The sequence below is a fragment of the Amborella trichopoda genome, chromosome 11 (genome assembly GCF_054954075.1).
Source record: "Amborella trichopoda isolate Santa Cruz 75 chromosome 11, AtrichopodaSantaCruz75HAP2 v2.0, whole genome shotgun sequence".
NCBI classification, from domain to species: Eukaryota; Viridiplantae; Streptophyta; class Magnoliopsida; order Amborellales; family Amborellaceae; genus Amborella; species Amborella trichopoda.
Window position 1 is genome coordinate 47,533,554 of NC_142346.1, and position 13,819 is coordinate 47,547,372.

The 13,819-nt window shown below is 34.0% G+C and overlaps 1 protein-coding gene across 1 annotated transcript; it reads right to left on the reverse strand.

The window, feature by feature from the left end:
- Positions 1–5,747: 5,747 nt before the first annotated feature.
- Positions 5,748–10,699, reverse strand: LOC18427766 (putative carboxylesterase 18). The gene is made up of 3 exons (XM_006836812.4): positions 10,049–10,699; positions 7,659–7,962; positions 5,748–6,054 (listed from the first exon to the last, which is right to left on the reverse strand). Exons 1-3 carry the CDS (start codon positions 10,641–10,643, stop codon positions 5,904–5,906), a joined length of 1,050 nt encoding a protein of 349 aa, XP_006836875.2. The 5' UTR covers positions 10,644–10,699; the 3' UTR covers positions 5,748–5,903.
- Positions 10,700–13,819: the final 3,120 nt, after the last annotated feature.

The window sequence follows — 13,819 nt, forward strand, 5'->3', positions numbered from 1 at the left end:
ATAAAGATCCTGGTTTTCCATGGGAGAGTAGGGGAAGTTTGGTCTTTCTGTCCAGACATTGAGGTAAAAGAAAGCTATTTCTCAGGCGAAGTTCCGGAAAAGATTCTAGGAAGAAGAGAGAGACTGGTTTTCAATGGGGAATAGGGGTAGTTTGGTCTTTCTGTCCGATCATTAAGGCGAGATGGCCAGAAAGGTCGTTTTATAAGCTCCAATTTTTGCTGGTTAATATACAACCCTAGACAAATGTGAAAGGGTTCTTGGTCGCTGGGTATTTCAAAAAAAGGCAAAAGTTTATATAAGGTTGCAGCCTTAAAATGTAAAATCACATATGCACCTCAAAAATCTATTACAAATGTTCTTTTAATGTTGAAAAAACCCTCTAATCGATCATCTCGACATCGGCATTCATGACTATGAAAAAAAAAAAATCGAGTCTCGAAAATAGTGCATCTTGCAATACATTATCTAGACAGTCCATTTTCAAGATTTTCATAGATTTATAGATTTACTTCATTTTAACCATTTTTGGAATTTAAAATTTTCTAATTAAGTATGAAAATAGATTTTAAGATAATATTAAGTATTTTTTACAATAAAATTACATGTTATAATAAAATTTTAAAGTGCGCCTTAATTGGAATGTTTAAGGTTGCAACCTTATAGAAACCGCACTCTTAAAAAAAAAGATTAAAAATATAAAATTTTAAAAAGGGAAATTATCAGTTAAGATACTTTTTATTTTAGTAAAATCGACTAAACTTTTCAAAATCTCCCCTACACTCTTTCTCACGAATTTCGGCTTTTTTTGGACCAAAATGACTTTCACAGTAGTTTTTTTACCGTAATACATTTTAAGCTTTACAGTAATTAAAACATCGTAAAAAATTCAAAAAGTATTATAGTAATTTAAATATGATAAACATTTGAATTATTATTACCATTATTATGTGGGGAAGTCTTTATAGTGATCTTATTACCGTAATACTTTTCCATCAAATCCAAACGTATATAGGTTTAAAAGCTTCAAACTGAAGCTAATATCAGGGTTACCCCTCTTCTCCCGCGCTTTGTGAACCAGAGGAAAAGATGAGTTCGAGAGAGAACTCGAGCAAAGGAATTGGTAAGGTTGGGAACTTCCAATAGATGTCTTCAGTTGTAGCTATTGAAATAGGTTTTTTTTTTCCCCATGATTTATACAAATTTTTAATGCATTTATTTTCTATAATAAAAGTGGGGTTTTTCTCTTTTTTTTCTCGGTTCACTATTTTTTATGAAAGAGTTGTGGATGCAAATTTCCATAAAAAGTTACCAAATTTCGTCGAAAAAAAGTGGAAAGATTTTTCATGTCCTGTCAATTGGGTGATCGAAAAAAGTTGCAGATCTTGCCGTGACCAGAGTCAATTAATGTTAATCAAGCACCAAGAATTGAGATTTTTGATGAAGGGTTAGAGAAAGAGAATTGGGTTTCAAAACGTTAATGGTTTCCTTTACATATCAGAGAAAGACAACAAAAAGTATGGAAAGAGGCAGGAAAGATATGGGTTTTTGAAGAGAAGTGTAGAAAACACATGGGGAAGGGAGAAGAGGCGGGAGGTTTGAATATGGGAGTCTAGAGAGAGAAAATATTCGAAGGAAAGAGGCTCGGGAGAAGTGGGTTTTTTTTTATATTTGAGACAGAGACAGAGAGAGAGGCGGGGGAGTACCGTAATATGTGGAAGACATTATGGTATTTCAAGTACCATAATTTTATGTTAATACATTATGATAATTAAATTACGGTATAAAATGCCTAAGAATTAAGGTATATAAATTATCGTATGGCCTTTTCTACAAATTATGGTATTTAAATTACCGTTATGCTCATTGTGGTAAAAAGACTACCGTGAAGGTAATTTTGGTAAAAAAAAAAAAAAAAGGCCTAAAATAATGAAAAAGGGTGTTGGCAAGGTTTTGAGATTTTAGGGATTTTTTTTATGATTCTACTAAAATATAAGTATATTTGCAATAATTTCCCTATTTTAAATCATTTTGGCGGCAAAAAATATATTTTTCATTACTTTTCAACTTTATTTGGATGTGTTTTATTTAATAAAGTTTTAAATATACCTTTCATATTTTATTTATTTATTTATTAACACTTTTGGACCGGCCGAGACCTGCCCGGTTAGGCCGGTTGAACCGGCCGATCTATCGGTTACTCGGACCCCGTTTCTATGGCCGCATTTATTTTGGTGGGAATTTAGGTGGCTGCTCACCAATTTTAGAGGGTCCTCACTAGTGTTTATTTGTATTAGCAAGCCATGGCTCCTTTTGGGCCATTTGAGAAGCCACGTTTATGGGGTGCAGATCTCCTTGACAAAACTGTAGCCCCGGTTTACCTATAGTGGCATTTGACAAGACTTGGCTTCTTTTGGGTATTCGATAATGGGGTGTAGTTTGTATAAGGCTAAGGTGCACCTTTAAATGATGTCGAAAGATGTTCCAGCATCGAAAATGTATATGGTGGTTTAAAGTTTATTTTCATCTCTAGTTATAAAATTTAAAGCTTCAAAAATAATATAGATCAAGCGCATATAAGACTATCTGAAAATCTTGAAAATTGATGGTCTAGATAATACATTATAAGATGTATTATTTCTAAGACTTGAAGTCATTTTTTTTTAACATTCATGTATCTCAAGGTCAAGATGATCGGATTTCAGGGTCTTTCATTATCGAAACTACTTATCGTGAATTTTTCAGCTGCAACTTAATTTAATTGTTTTGAGCCTCAACCTTATATAAACTTTTTTATTTGATAATTAGGATTTGCAAATTGATGTATGGAATCGCAAATGAAAATTAGTGAGATAGAAATTGGAAAACTTTTTCCTTTCATAATTAGGATTTGCAAATTGATGTATAAAATCGAAAATGAAAATTAGTGGGATAGAAATTGGAAAAGTAACCTGTCTCAATTCCAATGGTGACAGTTTTGCTTTGTTTGGTAACCTGAATTGGCTTGTTTTATCCTTTTTTGTGTAATTTATGAATTAGATGTTGAAATTTATCTTCTGAGTGCGATTTTTCAGTTTTGACATGTGTTTGCAGTTGGCATACGGATGCATCCGTAGGTGTAGAGGTAAGGTGCATCTTCAAATTTTATCATGGTATATAATTTTGATGTAAAATATTCTTAGGATTATCTCAAATCTATTTTTATATTTAATTATAAAAATTTAAATTCTAATGATGGTTAAAATAAAGTAGATCTATGAACATATGAAAATCTTGAAAATGGACAGTGTAGATAATATGTTGTAAAATGCACTATTTCTGAAACTTAAAATCTTTTTATTTTTCATAGTCATACATCTCGATGTCAAGATGATCAATCAAAGGGTTTTTCAACATTAAAACTATCTTTTTCGATGGATTTTTGAGGGGCATCCATAGTTCTACATTATAAGGTAGCATCCTTATATAAACTTTTTCCTTGAAAAAATGTAAATCTACAACATAATTATTAGATTCTGCAGGGGAGCGATCTTGTTCTTTTAAATCAGTTTGATTCATAGAGAATCGCTAGGTGATTCTGTTTGAAGAATCACCTGATTTCCTCCCAATTGAACACCCCCATGAAAAACTTAACATTTTTCACTCACTTTTCAACAATTTTTACTGACATTTAAGACGTTTTCTTCAATTTTTTAACCCTCTATCAGATTTGTATAAACGGCTTGTGGATCAAACCTCCAAATCAAAAAAAAACAGGAGGACAAATTTTGGCTATTTTTTCCTTTTATTCATGCCCGATCCAGTATTTTTCTAATTCTTCTAATGTTTTTCAATAATTTTTTACATTATCATAGGCATTTGTTTGCCGTATATCTACATGGAAGATTATTGGATGAACACTCCAAATCGAAGAAATCTAAGTTTTAACGTTGGTTGATCCATCATTCTTTGATTTTCTCTCTCAATTTTCAACCATTTTTTGTGAAATTATTGTCTTTTTTAGCTTTCAATCTTCTATAAGGCCGTCGTGAATTTTTTTTCTGATCTAATCCAAGAATCAAAGAAATTTCAAGTCACAATTTTTGGGTTTTTCACTATTTTCTGTCCCAATCCACCTTTTTGCCCATTTTTTCTTAATATTGATCTATTTTTAAAGAATAATTTAATCTCTGCTAACTACTCTACTGGATCCATAACAAAAATTAAAAATTTTTGGATCTCCCATTATGCTCTGAAACTCTCTTGTCACTCAAAAATCAAAATAGATTATTTATTTTTGAATGGATGGTCTATCTAAAGGATTCGAGCTTTTTGGAGCTCAAATCAAATCTTATTAGGACAATGATGATTTAGACACGATTTGTGATTTTGTTTTGTTCCCTCCCTAACCTATCAAAAGGAGGGGTGGCAACGCGTCGGGTCCAGATAGACCCGGAGCCGACCTTTCAGGTCCAAAATTGGGACTCATATCTGAACTTGAGGTCTGGTCTATATGTTGAGTCCCAGGTCTGGTTTGGTCCATCACCACCCTATGACAATGAGCTTTTTTTTTCTTTTTTTTCCCTTTGTTTATCAGCACATACCCATATTATTAACAACATTTACAGTATTGCACAACAGTTATAAATACCCACATATGTAATATGCCCACATTCTTTACCGTTTTACATAATAACTAGAAATTCCTAAGAAACAATAGTTTTGGCAACATTTATGAAGATGCACATATTACCCATATTATTCAGGTCGGGTCCGACTGGACCTAGACCCAGACCCAAATAGTATTTGGGTCCAAGTCTTGGACCCAGACCCAACCTTTCGAATCTAAAATTTGAATCCATACCTGAACCCGAGGTTGGGTCTACCTATTTGATCCCAAGTCTAGTCGGGACCATTGCTACCCCTACTCAAAAGTCATTTTTTACGTGCTGAAGCATTAAGTCTAATTATGATCATAGGGAATTACATATTTTTGATAGGCTTCAATGACATCTTTATGCTGCCTAGAATGTCTTCAAGTTCTATAGGATTACCATCCATTCATTTTTTTTTAATAGTTAAGTTAACAAGGGGATGATGATCATGAAGTTAGCGAGGGGTTTGAGCGTATATCTCACCTGTATAAGTGATGTATGAAGACTATAGAATTTGATTCTCCATATTATCTCAATGATACTTTTGCGCTCATCCCTTGATGGAACAAGCATTGTGTCCCGGATGCTAATGATTTTTGTTTTTTGTTCTCATCTTTCTTGCCAAATGACCCATTGTTGTAGTAAGTGAGACTTTCCAAACCCAATTTGTTCACTTTTTGTTTGAGGATTGTATACTATGAGATTATTACCATTGTTGTAAGGAGATCACCATCATTTCTAGACATTAGACATTAAATGGATGGCTTGGAGTGTATCGCGTAGTTCAAAAATTGTTTTATGAACTTCGAGTCTAGTCAATAACACACTTACAACCATCCGATTTAGAATCTAATGGACAGGGCTGAGCCTAGGCCATGGCAATGACAAGGCCAACCTTGTGTTGTCAAGCCTGACCCGTTTTACCTTATTATTTTTCTCTTTATTTTTCTTGAAATATATTTGGCCTTCCCTAGCCCTACCCTACAGGGTTAGGACAGGATCAAGGCCAAGGCCTCTTCTGCCTCTGCCTAGTCAAGACCAGGCTGGGCCAGGGCTAAGGATGGCCCTATCCTAGCCCGGTCCGATTGCCGACCTTTAGTGCAAGCAGGCACACAATTTTCATCTAAATCACTTCAAGGTTTTCATATTTTTACATATCAACACTCTCAACTTCTAATTTACTTGGCATAACGACTCAACAACTTCGCAAGCCAACCTTCCACTTAACATGAATATCAAGTAAATGATTGAAGGTGAAATATTTAACTTATTTCATCCCTCATATTTTTGAATAAACGCCTTTAAATCCAATATTAGCTGGTTAATCTCTTTGGCCCCTGGAAACGCATAAAAGGCATGAAATGCCTTAGGGTATTCCAACAACTCCACCACCTTATTGTTCTTCCTTAGCCATTCAAAATACCTTAAATAACAATCAACCAAAAGAGAAAAATTAGCTATCATTAAATTAAAATGAAAGCAAAATGAAATACTAATGCATGTGAAATTCCAAATGTTTTGGACACGTTTTGTGAGTTCACGCATCTTTTTGTATATAAAGAGACCATTTACCTTCGGTACAAGAAGGTCACAATTATTTATGATCATCTGATGTGAAATCAGATAGCTTGGGTGTGACACAAAGTTCAAGAAAAATTATTTTGAACTTTGAGCTTGATCAATAGAATAAATGCAGCAACCTAATTTCACATCCAATGGTCAAGATTAATTGTAACCGCCTTATACTATAGATAAATTAACACATTTTACACTTTTCCTTAGAAGTCTATGATTATTTTTTTGGAAAAGTATTTGGTGAGTTGGCTGATGCATTTCCCATGGTTTTTGAAGGTTTTGGAACACGAAACACATCCCAAATAACTGCACCATGCCGACCACATATTAATGGATTTGGAGCTCCAAAAACAATGCGAATTTCATGATATTTGAAGAATTGAAATGAACGGTCATAAAAAGTGCAAAATCTTCAATCTTTTGTTTTATTTTTTTTGTTTTTTGTGAATTCATGATCATGATGGTGGAATAGACGATAGAGCTGCAAAACTTTGGATCCCACATCCATTTCCAAGATGGATCCTAGGATAGTAAACACACCGTAACAAATGCACCCCCAAGAGCACCTATAGTGGATTACAAGCTATATATTCACCAAAAATTTAATCATATTAAGTTACAAGAAGATATCAAAATATCTTAATATAAGTCGGAACTGAGTGGTTACAATCTCAAGATCCTTTTTCCTTTGAAAATTCACTTGGTGAATCTATAGTGGATCGTAAAAAATAAAGATAAAAAATATCCTCATCCAAGTCCTTTTCCTAAGAGACTAAGTGTATATTGTGGTCTAAAGGTAACTCGCCAAACTTGGTCTCTTTCTAGAAAAGTATTGTACATTAAGTTGGCCGATATGTGGCGCCACCTATTTATAAAAAGTATGTCATTTCTATTCCTAGTTGTTTGATTTTATTGGACAGAGGAATGTCACAAATGTTTTAGGGAAAAATTACTAAAACCCCCTTTTTATTTTCGTGGATAAGTAATTACTAAAGCCCCCTTGACTCAGCTTGCTCTACATCCTTCCCCAACTCTATTTTCAATTACAATTTTTACCTCAAAACTTACTTTTACAGCAAAGACTCCCCCAAGTCAAAAAGTGTGTAAAGATAAAAATGCCACTTTTTGTAGGCCTCGGCGTCACATTCCCGTTACGCACTACATCATCATTTGAGCTTATTTGTTTTGAAACGCTATACAAAACAGTAGAGGGGTTTAGTGAATGATCTAAAAAGTTGTTGGGGGGAGGTTGTCTAAGAAGTCAAGAAGTTACATCTTGTGGGGTACATGTAATTTATTGTATGTTTTATATGTGGGTGATCTCACGTGTAAAAGTTTCCCATAAATGTCGAGGAGTAGATTTATCAACTAGCATTCATCTCAATACCTATAAAAGTCACCAAGTAAATGCATCAACTAGCATTATCCATCTCAATGGCCATAAATATGTACCTTCTTTGCCAATCTTGTAAGGGGTCCAATCCGCCAATCAACACGAGACTTGCCGGAAAATCCAAATCGCCGATTTCCTGCGAGTTTGGGCCGAAAACATTTGATGCATGATGGTCTCGATTTGAATTCTCTGGCAAAAAGAACTTCCAGTGCCAGTCAGTACGATTTATGGATATTATGGGCGCATTTGTTATTCTGAGCTCCGATGGCACCCGCTCCTCGCCTCCGAAGAATGGTTGCAATAGAATGTGACCGGCAACCTTTACCGGCCAGAATTCATCCGCTGATTTCGTGGTTTGGTAGCCTATGCAACAGTAGTACAGTTAAGTATGAAAATACATTGCTTTAGAATCTCTATGCAATGGAAAAATTTATATAAGGGTAGGCCTTAAACAATCAAATTAAGATGCACCTCAAAAATTTACTAGAAGAGGTCGTTTTGATGTTCAAAATTTCTCAAATTGATCATCTCAACCTCAAGATGTATGGAAATGTGAATTTAAAGATGCATGGACATGAGAATTTATCGAGTTTGCAAGAGGACATGAGAATTTATCGAGTTTGCAAGAGCAATGAGAAGAATAATTATGATTGCAGGCGTAATACTTGATAAAAGTGAAAAAAAATAAAGAATAAAATAAATTTGATACAAGCCTATAAGATCTGATTCTAGCCAATCTCCACTATTCGTTCCCTAAAATGGATGGTGTAGATGATATGTTAAATTACAAAGTTAGGTATTGTCCGTCAAGCGAGATTGCTCGCTCTTCAAAAACCGGATCTACAAAGCAAGATTAAAAACCATGTATTACTCCCTAAAACTATATTGAAAAACCCATATATTTCTTTCTATAAGTCCCACACATAGAGGAGCTACCCCCTTCATGAATCTCAACCTTTCTCCCTCTTCCTCGCCATCTTCAACCATTAAAAAGAGCTTAGGATTATCTCAAAATTTTATCATGATATATAATTTTGATGTAAGGTGCACCTTCAAATTTGATCATGATATATAATTTTGATGTAAAATGTTCTTAGGATTATCTCAAAATCTATTTTTAAATCTAATTATAAAATTTTAAATTTAAAAAATGGTTAAAATCAAGTACATCTATGAACATATAAAAATCTTGAAAATGGACTGTATAGGGAATATGTTGTAAAACGTACTATTTTTTAGACTTAAAATCTTTTTATTTTTCATAGTCATACATATCGATCAACGTTAAAACTACCTTTTCCGATGGATTTTTGAGGGGCATATATAGTTCTACATTATAAGGTAGCATCCTTATACAAGTACTTGTAGCATCCTTATACAAGTACTTGTAGGTTGGGAGACTACCCAGTCAACCTTGTGTTTTCTCTCCCTTTCTCTGCACCATCAATGAAAGGGAAACCTTAAGCCTTTGCAAATTTGTATTTGCACTTCGTTTTCTTCTCCATTAACAGGAGAATTGTAGAAAAAACCAAGCCTCTATTAGATTTCTGTTGATTCCTCTTCAGTGAATGAGTTTATCATTGTAGCTTAATACAAATATTTCCCCAAAAATTTGATCACTCAAGTTTTAAGACAACAACCTTTGAAGTTGAAACAGAGGAGAGACTAGTAGTTTGAATGGGAAGAAAGAAGAGCAAAAATGTAAAAATACAATTTGAGTTAAAACACTTTAAAAGTTGCCATTAGATAGGGTGAGATTTAAGATAGACAGTCTAGCAAGGTGTATTGAAAGTCCCATATCCTTCCCGGAAAAAGTTTAAATAGAGTTGAGGCTCTAAACAATCAAATTAGAGCCCACCTCAAAAATTTCACCGGGGTTTGTTTTAATGCTCAAATGTCTTCAAATTGATTATCTCGACATCAAATAGTAGGGATATGAGAGAGAAAAAATATATTTTAAGTTTTGAAAATAGTGAATCTTGTTAGGTATTTTTGGAATTCAATTTTCAAGATTTTCAAATTTTCATAGAGCTGCTCCATCTACACTATTTTTTAAGTTTTCAATTTCATAATTAAATATGAAACTATATTTAAAAGCTATCACATATTTTTTAAGCTTTCAATTATTTTTTAAGCTTCTAATTTTATAATTAAACATAAAACTATATTTTAAAATTATCCAAAAGATTTCCCCTATTGAAATCACATTTTTCCGCACTATTTAAAGATACACTTTACTTTTGATTATTGAAATCACATTTTTCCTCACTATTTAAAGATACACTTTACTTTGATTATTTAGTGCCTCAGCCCTGTAAAAACCGCATCCATTGAAAATACACATGATCATCCCATTTTTAATTAGCTATTACATTTCCTTTTTTTACTTAAACTCGTCATCTCTCTCTCTCATCAATCTCACACTTAACTGCATAAGAACCATACGTACCAACATGGTGCAAGATATTTGCACCCGCACTGTCCCCAGCCAAGAAACACCTCGACACATCTGCATTTTCCGGCAACGCCCCATCGCCGGAAGACTTCCTTCCGGCTCCCGAAATCCACCTCATCACCTCCACTCCGTCCTCGTACGGCGCCGGGTAACGGTTTTCCGGCGAGAGCCTGTAGTTCACAGAAACCACGACGGCTGGAATCTCGCCAGAAAACCGCTTGCAAAGGTGGTGGAAGCCCCTCGAGGCAGGCGACCCAAAGGTGAAACCGCCACCATGAAAGTAAATGATGACCGGAAAACTGCTCTTCGCATTACCTTCGGGTTTTCCATTTGGTGCGAAGACGCGAACCCACAGGTTTTTGGCTGGATCTAGGGTAATGTCCTTGGCTGTGACGGTGGTTCCTGGTTTTCCGTGGACGGTTTCTGGTTTTCCGGTTGCCGGGATGGTTAGTTCGAGGAGTTTGAGGAGACGGCGGTTGATTGTGCCGTTATCTCGCCGGCAAAAGTCGGTGACGGTTGTTCCAATGGAGACGGCGATCCTGGTTCGCCATGGCAGATCAGGGGCAGTTTGGTCATTTGACTGAGACATCGCAGAGAGACGAGGGCGACGCGAGACGTTCTGGCCTTTTTATGACCTTCGGTTTTGTGAAAGGAGGGAAAAAACCCCATCTTTATTATAAATTTCGATAATACTCTCAAGTCTCAACAATTCGTGAAAGGGAAAAGTTTATACTGGGCCGAGGCTCTAAACAATCAAATTAAAACCTACCTCAAAAAATTTCACTAGAAGAGGTTGTTTTGATGCTCAAAAATCTTCATATTACCTCAAAATCAAGATACATTGACATGAGAAAAAAATAGGTTTCAAATTTTAGAAATAGTGTATTTTGTAATGCATTTTTTAACCACCAATTTTCAAGTTTTTATAGATATGTCGATTTACACTATTTTTTAAGATTTAAATTTTATAAATAAAGATGAAAATATATTTTGCGGCTATCACAAAGATTTTTGGTGTTGAAACTATATTTTTCGACACTATTTGAGGGTAGGATCTAATTTGATTGTTTAGAGCCTAGGCTCTATACAAACCGCACCCATTCTGAAAAGTAAGTTTTTTAAAAAATTGTTGGGGCACTTGGATCCTCTCTCCGAAAAACTGAGTCGAATCGGCAGTACAGATCAGAGAATTGGACAGATAGGCCTGATCCAACCTTCAAAAAAATTAAAACATCAATAAATCTTTTTAAAAATCCGAGTGTTTAAGTTTCCAAAATAATACTGGTAATGCATTGCGATTTCGTTATTTTACTCAAAATTATATAAATATTGAAAACCTCTCAAATGTCCAAGTGTTATTTATCTATTACATTTATTTTATAGTCAAAATAAAATTAAAAAGTACAATTCATTGCAATAAAATGGATATTTCTAACTCGAATTTTTACAGTGAAAAAACATTAAAAAAAAAAATGTACAGTAAGTCTTGAACCTTTTGATTTTGTAGAGAGAGAAAGAAAGCTGGTATATATTGCCAAATAAATAGACTTAAGGTATAATAATTAGTATAAATAGAAATATAGAATTTGAAAATACAAGCTGGTAATCACATTTTATGTAGAACCATAAAACTAGATAAATAAATGGGATTGTATACAATGAGACAATTTACCTTTTGTATAGGGAGGTCACAATAACTTGCAACTATCCGATGTGAATTCTGATAGCTTGGGTGTGTGACAAAGTTCAGAAAAATTTCTTTTGAACTTTGAGCTTGGTCAATGAAATAAATGCACCCACCCAATTTCACATCCAATGGTCAAGATTAATTATGACCACCTTGCATCAAAGGTAAACGGTTTCATTATATACTTTTCCTAAATAAATTTATGTTTGCAATGAGGAATATAATAGATGGGATTGTTTACAAATAGACTATTTATTTATTGTACATAGAGGTCACAATGATCCTTGTCCTTTAAATTTTAAATTAAGTGGTTGTAAGAGTGTCATTGATTGCATGCGAAGTTCCAAAAAAAAAATTCAAACTTTACGACTTACTCTAAGCCATTCAATTTGACATCTAATAAGTATAAATCATTATTCTCTTAAATTTCAAAATAAGTAATCGTAAAAGTATCATTGAATGCACACAAAGTTAAAAAAAAATATTCTCGAACTTCTTGATTTACCCAAGCCATCCAATTTGAATGATTGTGATATCTATGTCCAAAAGATAAATGGCTTCTTTGTAAACAATATCATAATATATAAAGCCAAAGGGAAATAAAGGGTTGTTAAATTTTGAATGTGGACTTAAATATCCAACATACAATGCATCTAGTCATGACTTGAATGTGGGCCAAGTAAAGCCAAAGAGAAATAAATGGTTGCCAATTTTTTATGGGAAAAGGCTTATGTACGTATGAGGCTCTAAACAATCAAATTAAAGCACACCTAAAAAATTCATTAAAAAAGATTGTTATGATGGTGAAATACCCTCAATTTGATATTCTCAACCTCAAGATCAATAGACATGAAAAAAGGAAGTCTTCAAGTATTGAAAATAATGTATTATCTTGACTGTCAATTTTCAAATATTCATAGTGAAAGAAATACCTATGTGATCTTTTACCGAGGAATACATTTATTTATTTATTTATTTTTTTCACCCTTTTCTTTTGGCAAAATATCACTTATCGGTCTTTATTATAATAAGATAAATTTCAAAATAAAATCAATATCTTAACAACTTGATATCATTGAAATAACTATGCACTATGCTTGAGAATAAAAGATAAGATTATAAGAAACAAAAGGAAGAGTGCTGGAGATTACCTCAACCGAGCTTATTACACCTCCCACCGAGTCACTACCATCCGATGGCATGGGATCAACGGTCTAGCTTCAACTTCGAACCGAGAAAGCAAATTTCGTCTAAGCCACACAAATGGAATATGAATCCTTTGATCACAAACGCAAACCCTAGGTAAATTCTCTTAGCAACCTAGTTTGAGAGAGATGAATTCTCTTTTTGCTAAATCCTAAAACAATGAGCCATAAATCTATATTTGAGAGATAGAATAGAAGAACTCCTTAACCTAAACCATTAAGTTATTTCACAATATGGGAGAGAGAGATCAAATACGAGAGAGTGGTGCGTGTCCCCTTTTGGGGATATGATAGAGAAATATGGGAATTAGGTATAAGAGATAAGGTGTAGAGATTTTTGGGTAGAGACAATCGATTTTTATAGGTTTTAAATAAGATTAGGCTTTCTTAAGATTTTCCTTGTCTCTTCTTGTGAGATTGAACATAGACCGTCGATCAAGGGTAAGAGATCTGAGCCATCCATTCCATAGATGGGCCATCAACATAATGAAAGGTGCCCGAACCATTATCCCCTTTTCCTAAACCATTTTCCCATCAAAATATTTAAATAAAATAAATATCATGCATTATATAAAATTGCACGATCCATATCACATATTTCATAAGGATATGTTAAATAATATCAAGTAGATAAATACTACCAAATATAAATAAGATAAGGTCCATATCAATATATCCCTTCCAAGATTTGACTACATACCACACATCAAACTAATCTTATTTTAAAAGCAAACAAGAGAATCCAAAGAGGATGGGGCGTCCCACCCTTTTGTAGCACATGTGGGCCCCCACCCACATGTCACATGGTGGGCCCCTGTGCACTATGGGCCCCTATGAAATATTATAAAAAAATATTATTTTAAAAATTGAATA